Source organism: Poecilia mexicana, unplaced genomic scaffold (assembly GCF_051168715.1).
Source record: "Poecilia mexicana isolate PSO_F unplaced genomic scaffold, ASM5116871v1 scaffold_19, whole genome shotgun sequence".
Classification (NCBI taxonomy): domain Eukaryota; kingdom Metazoa; phylum Chordata; class Actinopteri; order Cyprinodontiformes; family Poeciliidae; genus Poecilia; species Poecilia mexicana.
The window spans coordinates 23,408,226-23,419,917 of record NW_028263388.1 but is presented as its reverse complement, the minus strand read 5'-3'; the positions used below and the strand labels follow the sequence as shown (position 1 = coordinate 23,419,917).

Genomic DNA, 11,692 nt, shown 5'->3' with positions numbered 1-11,692 from the left:
CCACGCTGTATTTTGAAAATTAAAGTTTCGGAATGGGGCGGAAGCTCTTATTCTGAAAGGGAATCGAGATTTGACGTAACTTCCGGCGCGCTTTCTGGGCTCACAAAGGTGTTCCTAGGTTAGTATCATCATGTTTTGTAATATAATATTTAATATACATGTGTGGGTGTGAGCTGAACCAGATGAAATGTCGCCATGTTTCTGGATCTTTCGATCTTCGGGATGTTAAAGCAAATCCTGACGGAGCGGAGCTAATGTTGCTAATGCTAGCTGCCCACGTTAAGCAGGACCAGAAGCTCAGCTGCTGTTTATAACAGATTCAGACTGGAAAGTGATGCAAATGTATCCTGTTTTAGTACATAAATTGTTATAATTTTAGCTTAGTTTAAATTAATAATTCGGAAAATATGTACTGCATCAGTTAGCGTTGATATTTAAGGTATATTTAATGTCAAATTGATAGCTATAAAGCTTAGAAAGCAAATTGGGAACATCAAGCTTGGACATAATTAGAATTTTATAATTATAAATTAACGTTATTATTGTTTGATGTTGGAAATTTAGATAAAGATTTGATCAGTAAGACCCAAGACTCCACATTGATTTGATTAAAAATTGGGTTTTTAAATTAGGTTTTTCCTTGGAGACGCTGACTTAGGGGGTTAGTTGCTTTGTTTAGGATGTTTAAACTTCAGCAAGTCGTCATCACCACACGGCATTTCTAAAGTTGATGCAGTGAAACTGGGTGATATTTTTCTCAAGAAATTTAATTATGTTGAAGTATAAATAAGTTTTGATCACTTTATTTCAAAATAAAGTGATCACAATAAAATAAAATGTTAGTTTTTTCTAATTATTTTCCTTCAGAAAAATGAAAAGGATTTAAAACTGCTGTAAAACTAGTTTCTTAATGATAAACAATCAATCAAGCATAATTAAGCGCCTGCTAAAGATGTTTTACTCAACTAGTTGGATTAATGCAGCCAGAATTGAATGGTTCAATCATTTGCTCATACTTTTTCTAATCTTTATCTGTTTTTATGTTTTTAGGATGTCTAAACTGGAACGTCTGAATGCCCGTGTGGCCAAACTGCTGACTGAAGCTGTGCAGGAGGTTCTGGTGCTGGTGAAAGAGACGGTGTGCGAGTACCAACAAAGAACCTTCAGAACACAGAGAGAAAACGAAAGTCTGAAACGACAGCTGCTGGAGCTGCAGGTCAGACTCGCCAAAGAAAACACAGGTGGGTTATGCATCGTTCAGTCCCTCCAGGATGTTTCATGCAATAGTTTCAGGTAAAGTTACTGATTTTGCGGCACCTATTTCAAAAGGTTGCGGTCAAAGTTGCACAATTTTTTAAACCTTTATTTTTGGTAAACTGCTGCTAACGCTGCAACTAAAGATTTATTTAGTAACTGATTATTCTGACAATTATTTGATTAATCATTTAAAAAATCTGGCACATTTTAACCTCTTTAGCATTCTTTAGAAAATATGAGAAAAGCATTAAAAGATGCAAATAAACTAAGAATTCAATTCTTTTTTAAAATTAAATACATATTTAATGTCTAAAGTAAAATAGCAAAGCATTGCTTTTAAGTTTTTTTTTTATCTTAAATGCAAAATGTTTATATTTTTGTTCAGTTTGTTCAAATGTTTTTTTTTAGTCTCTATGCTCCAGTTAGCAACGATTTTGTTACTAAATTTGTTGATGATTACTTCAATATTTGATTGATCAGAATTAATTGTGTCAAATCTAATTGTCTTCCCGCAACAGGACAGAATTTTAACGGTTAAAATTTAAAATTTGTTCAGAAAAGAAGAAAATACAGAAAATAAGGTGATTTGTCAGATTTTCTTTCTTTCCAGTTATGAGTAAATAAAATTTTATTGTTTTTTTCTAATTATTTTCCTTCAGAAAATTTAAAAGGCCTAAATTTTCAGAAGTTAGAAATTTTTTTAAATTTTTTTTTGTGTGGAAATTTGTAAAAATTTTAACGCGTGAATTTTGAAACTTTCCTGACTTGAGTAAAATAATGCCCATAAAACTAATTTAGACTGGATAACATAACTCATAATAAGAATAAACATTTTAACGTAAAACAGACACTACAAAGTTGACTTAACTTAGAAATTAGTTAAAAACTTATGAAAATGCATATGGAAAAAATACATGTAGTAATGTAAATTTAATTAAGTTTAAAATTTCAGTATAATAGTTAAAGAGAGATTGCTGTATCAATAGTTTTTAAGTGTTTCGAACTTGACAGTTAATGTTGATAACTGAGAGAAGCAACAATAAAACTAGACTGAGTCAAGTGGAGTCAGTAAATCATTTTTACAGTGTGGAAAAGTTGCGGTGATTGAAGATTGCAAATCCACGCAAAATTTCCAAATAATGAGTGAATTTGCATTAATGGTTGTTGTTCAGGCATCTTAAGTTTCATGATGGATAAAAATCTTTTATTTTTTTCTACGTTTGCAGCTGTTCTCTCTTCGACGGAGCCGTTTCTTGAGAAAACGGATCATGTGGATGAGCCAAACCAGGATTTGAGCCTCTTTCAGAATCATCATCCAGATGAAACTTCCACAGAGCCAACACTGATCACTGATCTCGCCGTGAAGCAGGAACAACACATCGACCACGAATCAGGAGGTGAGCGCTGCAGAGCAACAAGTGAGGAAGTCCAGGCGTCGCGCTGTGCAACCAGGGAATCGGACGCTGCGTCATTCAACAACGTGTGCAGCTCTTACACTGGCGGGATCCAGCTTCCTGCCATCAAAACGGAAACGGAGCAACAGCAGCTGGCTGGATGTGTCAACTTGAGCTGCAGCTCTTCAAAAGATCCCGGTCCACAAGCCGGCGCAGAACGAAACGGACTCGTCTTCGTCGATTCAAATCTCACCCCCGATGGGAGGCAGGGCGTCGTCAACGGCAACAGGGCCTCCACGGTCAACGGAAGACAAATCAGTTTGAATCGTGTCAGCAGAAGCGGCCTCCACCTCTGCATCGTGTGCGGGAAAACATTCAGCAGGGTGGCCAACCTGCGGATCCACCAGCGGTGTCACACAGGGGAGAAACCGTACGGCTGCATACAGTGTGGGAGGCGCTTCAGCCAGGCGGGAGACCTGAAGAAACACAAGAGGGTCCACACGGGGGAGAAACCGTACTACTGCAGCCAGTGTGGGAAGAGCTTCAGCCGAGGAGAGAACTTGAAGAGACACCAACGGATTCACATTGTAGAAACTCTGCAGCTGCAGCAAGCGTGGACAGAGCTGCAGTAGATGGACTCAGCACCCTTCCTGCATCTGATCTTATACATATTCGATCAAGATTTGTTTGGTTACGTTTACACAGCAGGCAAATGCAACCCAAATTTGATTTCTGTGTCATATATCCATATCCAGCTTTTTCGCTGCAGACAGACAGAACGGCCCAATTCGGATCTTTTCACCCAAAAAATATTCTGTCTGTGCTATTTCAATATGTGGAACTAATTTAGATATCCTATTGTTAAAAATCATGGCAGCGACAAATGTAAACAGTAACATGACATATATTCATAATTCAGCCATAGCGCTAGCATTCATCATCGATTGGCCAACCAGGGGAGACGTCTGCATGTTGGAGTGACAAGAGGTGTATACTTGGGAGCGGCTACGTCTGCGGCGTTTTGGGGAAATGGTGGTTGGCAATTTTACAGAAGAGCTATGGATTCAACACATTGGAATGATGCAACTTTTTTATGAACTATGTCTGAAAAAAAAACAATCAATGCTACAAAAGTCTCATTACGGTCGAGTTTAATCAGTAGTTTGAAGAATAACACAAAAACAAGTAAAAATTGGATTTCAGGAAAAAACGAAAAATTATCGTCAAGACCTGCTGTGTGAACGTAGCTTTAGCGTTTTTTGAAACAAAATGTCCCACCATCTTGCTACTCAGTCTATCAAATGCCTTCCTTTTTCACATATACACGGCTATGATGATGCTTTGTGTACGAATTGCTGCATGTGTGAGATGATTAATCGGTTTAATCGTGATTAATCGATTATGGAAATAATCGTCAACTAATTTAGTCATTTTTTAAATCGTTAAGTAGAGTATACACACTCAGGAAAAAAAGGTCATTTGCTGAAAAAAAATACATATTCACAGCAGTAATTAAGACAAAACTGCACAAAAAATTATACGTTTTGCATGTAAAATGAAAAAAAAACATGTTCTACTCAGGTCCTCTCAAGTAACTAGTTTAAACTTGACCCAATTCAAATCCTGGGAAAACCTGTATTAACAACCTTTTGCTATCCAGTTATTAATCAGTTAATTGAAAACACAAGCAACAAATTAAACTTATTGTGTATTGATAAGTGAAGCAAAAAGGGTTTTTCATAGTTCTTTGCCTAAAACACTATTTTAGGCAATAAAATGTTTATTTTCTGATTTTAAAGTGAATTAGATTGTTTATTTGCATTTTTAAATCTATTTCTAATATTACATAAAACCAGTTTTAGTGTTTAAATGAAAAATCTGCAGAATGCGACAGTTATGTAATCCGATCAATCGTCAAAATAATCAATAGATTAATCTGTTGCTAAAACAGTGAACACAGTTTGACCCAATGAGTTTTCATGTTGATGAACTCCAGATTAGTGCATGATGAAGGAAAAGTTATTCTCAGTTCATCATCACATTTAAACTGCTGTGACTTGAATTCATATCCAGTAAATCTGCTTCACCATATTTAAGCTGATAATCGTTGTTTACATGGTGGAAAATATTTCTCTGTAACTTCATCTCTGTAGCTGTAGGGCATGCAGCGGCGCCTGTTCCTGGTTGACTCTATTGTCCTGAAGCCTAAACAGTTCAAACATTTATTTTTGAAACACTCAAATTGGCTGAGTTAATTATTTTTAGCCAGTTAAATCTTTAACAGCCTGTTATCATTTATTACAAACTTGTTGACTTAGCCGATGCTTTTTTCTCAGTTTTTTTTTTAACCAGTTTTATCAGTGGTTAGTAATCTGAGAGTAATATATGAATTTAAAGTGCAAACATTACACAACTAGATGTCTTGATTTAATTTCAATTAACCAATAAAGATGGTTACAAATAATTACTGTGCGTTACTTTTTGTTTCTTTGTAAATATGAAGCTTTTATATATATATATATATATATATATATATATATATATATATATATATATATATATATATATATATATATAAGAAAATTCCCTTCTCACCCTCCGCGGGTGGTCTCTCTTTCATCCTCTGAGCCTCTGAGCTCGGGTCGTATGGCTCTGCACCCAGGGTGTTATTCTATCAGAGAGCACGATGAGAATTTTAAAATATTTTAATCACTAAATATTTAGCTCCAAATTAAATATTTATTTTACTGACTGAATATTTAGTTCTAGACCATTTTCCAAAATACACAGTAATTTTCAAATAAAATATTTATCTTCCAAACTAAATATTTAGCCTGCTTGCTAAATATTTCATTTGAAAATTAAGTCTATAGTTTGAAAAATAAATATTTAGTTAACTATTTAGCAAGAAAAGTTTGGAAAAATTAAATGTACAGTTTGGAAAATATTAGCAAAATAATTTGGAGCCAAATATTTCTTTAGCAAAATAAACATTAAATGTGGACATAAACAAACAAAATATTTAACTTGAATCTAAATATTTGCTAAATAAATATTTAATTTGGAGCTTAATAGTTAAATATTTAGTTTGAAAGCTATTCAGTTAAGACTTGAACATTTAGTTTCAAATTAAATATTTAGCTATCTAGCTAAACATTTAATTTGAAAGTTAAATACTTAGTTTGAAAGTTAAGTATTTTATTTGGATTTGACATTAATTAATATAGTAACATTGTGGAAATATAACTGAAAAATTAACACACATTTTCTTTCCTTTATGACGGGCTAAATAAACTCAATTATTGCTTTTTTTTTAAACTTTGTGACTTTTCAAATGGCACCCCATATTTCTTGACATGCACTATTGATTCATTTTGCTTAGGATTTTTTAATGGTTGAAATTCATATTAAATTCCCATGAAAGGCAGTTTGCAACACTTTATTTTGAAGGTTTCGAAAGTAGATTTTGAAACAAGCGCGTCGCTCTGCAATAGAAACCGCATGATTACGCAACTCCGTGACACGGAGCCAAACATTAAATGTATTTCTAATTATAGGAAAACATGCATTGAAAATGAGTAAAATTATTAAAATATAAAGGAAAGTGTTATCTTAAACCTGTAAGATTGTATTATTTGCACGCATAAATATATTGAAAGCTTTATTTGCTCAAGTGAGTTGACGTGGAGCCGGACCAGGAAGCAGCTACACACACACACACACACACACACGCTCTCTCTCTCTCTCTTTGTTTCTCTCTCTCTCACACACACATGCACACACACACACACCCAAGGGAGGAAACTGCAACACGCTTTACGGAAAGGTGAGTAACCAATACCCTTGCTGATGGAAACGTTTTCTCGCTTCCCAATTTCTTCAGAAATTTCGTCTGAGTCAGTTTTTGTTTTTAAGCGACGCTGGCGCTTTAAGTAAAACAGCTGGGCAGGTATAAGCGGCGACATGAGCGCCGCTAATAAATGAAAATGTTTATCGTTACTGAAAACTAACAGTAATGTTTTGAAAATAATAATAAAGTCTGTAGGTTGGATTAACTCTGGTGTGAAACAAGGGAGAAAAATCCAGTTCTTTTGAACTGAGTCACAGTTTGTAACAGTCATGGTCATAATTAGTTGTCGGATCAGTTAGACGCGGAAGTGGCTCAAACTGTGTTTATGTGTGCTACAGGTTTATGTTCTGAACACCCTGCAATGTTGAAATGAAGATTGATGAAAAGGTTGTCAACTACTTTGAATCTTGCAACTCACCTGTGGACAAAGAGGGATACCTGTCCAAAAAGGTAAACACCAACATCTGAAGTTTCTCAAAAATAAAACACGTTTTATATGTTATGTTTTCACGGTTTATAGATGTGACACGTTGCAAAACACAAAAATAGCTGCGGTTCCATTACCAATATGCAAAATATTTCTAATGCCGATGTCGAAAAGTACAATCTCGCAGTTGTGGTGTTTCTGTTAAGTAAATTTAAATTAAAATCACACATGAATAAACTTGTTCGTGCCATAAGTCATAAAAAATAATGGCAGGGACCGTAAAAATGAGACTTATTCATAAGTTAGCCATGATGCTAGCACTCATTAATCAGCGTCAGAGAGGAGGCTTTGACTTTTATTCAGGCATTGTAGCCACAAATACTTTGGGGAAATTGTAATCGGCAATTTTACAGAACAGATATGAAGTCAACACAACTTTATATAAACTTAGAGAGCTGTAAGCTAGAAGCGCCACCATCCCGCTCTTCGTCGTTTTCGCAAGTAGTAACATCCGGCTGTTTATCACAGTGACTGTGTGCCGTGAAATGACTTGTTTCGATAGCGCTGAAAAACCACAAAACCCATTTTCTTTAATTTTATTTTATTTGGCCTGTTTTCATTGAGACGATTTATTTTCATAATTTAAATTATCTGGTAAATGACGCAGCTAGTGTTTTAAAATCCCATTTTGACCAATGTTTCAACTTGGGATGTGACCCCTTTGATCTATAAATTATTAATATATTTTAGTAGGTGGATTTATTTGACCAGTCAACCTTGAAGTAGAAACCAACTTCAAAAACATAAAAACACTTTATGTTGCATTCCCCATTAAACATTAACCCACAACAAAAACATCATGAAATGTATGCATTGAACATTTCCTGTCACTTTTTCAAACTAGACCTTTTTAAAGAGATGAAAATGTAATTGCATTTACTTCACAAATTCATTTTATTTTTGTATTGCAGATTACAGAACATTATTAGGAAATATTATGTGACTTTCTATGAAAATATTATGTTTAATATTTCCACTCTTTCATTTTAATATTTGATATATACTTTTAATCAGGTAACTGTATATTATTTTATTTTTTTCAACATTTTTGTTCCAAATAAAACAGCAGGCAACCATTTTGTTAAATATTGTAGACAAACTTTTCAGCCTCTATTATTTACTTTGGAAACAAGGAAATTTACCGAGTCGTTAACCAAACAGTAACTAGATACAACTCGTCTCCAGCAATGATGTAAAATTATTAGTATCTGTAAAAGTCAGAGTATTTTGGATTGACTCTCAGTTTGTAACTTTAAACATAAAGATATACAAACACTGATGCTAGAGTAAACTCTATGCATATTCTAGGCTAAATGGGTTAAACTCTGTTTTTCAAAACGGAAATAAATGCGTCTCTGAAGACACATAGTTCGTTTGCCTTCGGGCCTCAAACTGAATTCAATCTCCAGACTGAGAAATGACTCATAAGTTTGGATTTTAGGAATGAAAAAAGGAGGAAAGCTGATAGTTTAGTCAGAACATGTGACAATCCTGCAGGAGTCAAACTTTTCATGGCTAAATATGGGAGCATTAATAAAAATATCCACAAGTCAAGATTATTTGTCCAACACATTTCAACAAACAAAACAAATTAATGTGCTTTACATGATAAAAACAAAATAATTGACTACTGTGATGAGTAATTAAAAGCAACTCTTAGCAAATATTTTGCTTTCCCCCCCCTTAATTTAAAATTTATGAATTTATTTGGCAGGAACAATCAGTAAAAGCCCCAGAATGGCTACCCATTGTATTCATTTAGTCAATAAACAATTGGTACAAACTGGAGCAGTTGCAGTTTTCTGGGCGTTTGCTCCAGATTAGAGGAGTATAAACTGAATGCTGCTTCTCCATGTTTGGTTTTGATTCTGGGCATGCAGAGCAGATTTGAACTAGACCTGAAGGCATTGTGATCATTTCAACTAAAGATAAATGCATGGATGAGTTTTCCAGGATCTTGTTGGGACATTTGTAGTTTGGAAATGTTCTTCAGCTGATGGAAGACTGACTTTGTAACTGTCTTTATGTGGCGCTGAAGGTCCAGGTCCATCACTACACCCAGATTTCAGGCCATTTCAGTAGTTTGTATTGACTCTGTGCTGACTCTACTTCGTTCCTGTTCTGATCTATAGATAATAACTTCAGTTTTTAAAATTCACAAGAAGCCGGTTTAGTTAATACAAAACAGGAAATATACCAGGTTGCGTGTTTTGGTCGAACAACTCTTCTGTATGGCTTATAAACGCTTCAGTAAAGCTTTGTCTAGTCTTGTTTACAATGACAGACAATGTGTTTTTTTAGCTTTACGGATGGCCACACAAGTCTGATTAATTTAAAAATATTTCTTATTTGAACGGGACAAGACTGGGATTTTTAGAAGTGAACCCAGAGTTAGGTCGGAAACAGAAATTAAGCTCTGGATTGAATAATGGGAGCTAAACCAAAATAACTCCAGCCTTGGGGGATGCCACAGATAACAGAAACCTTCACATTTGAGTAGTTAGAAGGTTTTACTGAATTTAAACTCGGTTTCAACATGAAACCGGTTTCAACATTGAATTAAACTCAGTTGATGTGGGAGCCAGAGACAAGAGCCAAAACTATTAAAACTCTGATGTAAAGTTATTGTTTTGTGAGCTGATTTCAACCCCTTTCCACACTCTTGTTATTACAAACCAACACAATATTTTTGCAATTAAAATTAAGAAAACATGCGCAACGTATCCTCTTTGCAGACTACAGATTGCTTCAAAGCTGTTGTGTAAGTGAGAGATGTGTAATCTGCTCAGTGAACCGCACCGTGTGTCACAGGGTGAGATAAAGACTTCGTATCAGAAGCGCTGGTTCGTGCTGAAGGGAAACCTCCTCTTCTACAAGGAGCGCCCGGGGGACAGGGACGTGGTTGGAGTCATTGTTCTGGAGGGCTGCACCGTCCAGCTGTGCGAGTCCGAGGAGCAGTTTGCCTTCTCCCTGGTGTGGAGCGAGCCGGGACTCCGGACCTACAAGTTTTCGGCGGAGGACCAGGCGAGCCAGGAGAGCTGGATCAAGGCTCTCCTGTCGGCCAGCCACAGCTACCTGGCCCTGCTGGTGACGGACATGGAGAAGCAGTACAGAGGTGAGAGACGGGGGAGTGAGAGAAACCTTTGTTCTGGCTCTTAGTCACCGATTACAGCCTCTACGTCTGGCACCAGTCTCGCTGTGGTACAGATATGCAGACTTGGGCTGCAAGTACTGATTCATTTAGTTACCGATTGTTCTGACTAGGCCTGATAAATGCTGCTGCACGATAAATTGCCCCAAAAGTTATTGCAATAACCAATAATATTGTGATTTTGATTACATTTTCAAGCAATATAACAATATTGGCATAATAATGCAAGAAAACACTTTCAAAGATCAATAAACTTTAAATTACAGGGATTCACAATATATCGGCACTAACATTGGTATTGGTCAATTTGTCTTTTTTTTGTTTTACATATTGGTATCGGCCCAATAAATAAAATATCAAAGATTGATAATTTGATCTATGTATTTATATCTATACTGTATATGCAACCTTGATGCTCTTGGGGGCCTGTGGTGGTGTGGGGACCCCAAGCAGTCACTTAACTCTCATATGCCTTGGGCCTGCTCTGCCTCAGCCATTGTTGTTATTGTGGCTACAAGCAGATTTTTGAGTCATCATTTTAACCATCTGACTTTTTGGAGCTCCGTTGTCTTTCTGTCATGTTTCAGTCCATCTTTTCTTCCTCTTTTGTAGATGCCTTGCAGTTGCATCCCAGCCAACTCCACCGGCCGTTCACAATGCCAAACTTTCACACATCAGGACCAAACTCTGTGGAAGCAGGAGTCTCCAACCAAATGCTTCAACCTTCAAACATTTCAGCGGCCAGAGCGTTTTCTAAGAAATCACCCAGACTGCGGCCTAAGAAGAACTCGAACCTGCCGCCTGTCAGCACGCCTGCTCTGCTGATGCTGGAGTACTCGGGTTTGTCTTTAGATCCAGAGGAAGATTTCAGTAAAATGCATGAAGACTTTGGAAAGGAGGTGAAGAAACTGATTGCTGATTGGTCCAGGAGAAGAGGCGGCGATGAACCAGCTCTGGAGGAAAGCCTGATAGATCTTGGATAAAGAAATTTTAAGTTCTTGGTTTTTAATCATTGTGTTAAATCATGTTTGCAATATTTCAAACCTTTTATTTCATTAGAAACAGGAAAAGTTTAGTTTAATGTATTTGCTTTGTTCTGTTTTTATGTTTTCCTACCATACATTGTTCAATAAATTATCTATAATCTCTTTGCTATGTTGATCATTAGTGTGAAGTTATTCCTTTGTTACATTTTTACACTGTAATCTATAAAATACAGTTCTGGTTAAAGAATAACTGTGAACATGGATGCAATATTAATTTTTAAATCAAATTTGAGTTGACTTGGACTTACTGCAGTACACACAGGCTCATAGCCATTAAAGTTTTGATGTATTTTCCTTGACAACTGGTGGAAAACCACCCACTTCCTGTAGAAATACACAAACTTCAAAACATTTGGCAGATCCAAATTCCTACCGAGTTTCAAGGTATCGGTTTCAGTCTTGTAGATCTTAACTCTTTTTTTTTTTAGTAGTGACAGTTTGGATCACAGATTGAAACTTTTATAAAAGAAAAGGGTATTTGAACAGCACGAACATCCCTAAACCACA

General features: G+C 35.9%; 2 protein-coding genes across 3 annotated transcripts; both read left to right on the top strand.

Moving 5' to 3' along the window:
- Positions 1-12: 12 nt before the first annotated feature.
- Positions 13-5,115, top strand: LOC106925966 (uncharacterized). The gene is made up of 3 exons (XM_015000562.2): positions 13-118; positions 1,051-1,241; positions 2,484-5,115. Exons 2-3 carry the CDS (start codon positions 1,052-1,054, stop codon positions 3,281-3,283), a joined length of 990 nt encoding a protein of 329 aa, XP_014856048.1. The 5' UTR covers positions 13-118; position 1,051; the 3' UTR covers positions 3,284-5,115.
- Positions 5,116-6,316: 1,201 nt separating this feature from the next.
- Positions 6,317-11,287, top strand: LOC106925967 (sesquipedalian-1-like). 2 transcript variants are annotated; one of them, XM_015000564.2, is made up of 4 exons: positions 6,317-6,477; positions 6,840-6,951; positions 9,800-10,103; positions 10,752-11,287. In XM_015000564.2, exons 2-4 carry the CDS (start codon positions 6,871-6,873, stop codon positions 11,120-11,122), a joined length of 756 nt encoding a protein of 251 aa, XP_014856050.1. In that variant the 5' UTR covers positions 6,317-6,477; positions 6,840-6,870; the 3' UTR covers positions 11,123-11,287. The 2 variants fall into 2 exon arrangements, with proteins under 2 accessions (XP_014856050.1, XP_087872736.1); XM_088016610.1 differs by lacking the exon at positions 6,317-6,477 and adding an exon at positions 6,506-6,600.
- The last annotated feature ends 405 nt before the right edge of the window (positions 11,288-11,692 follow it).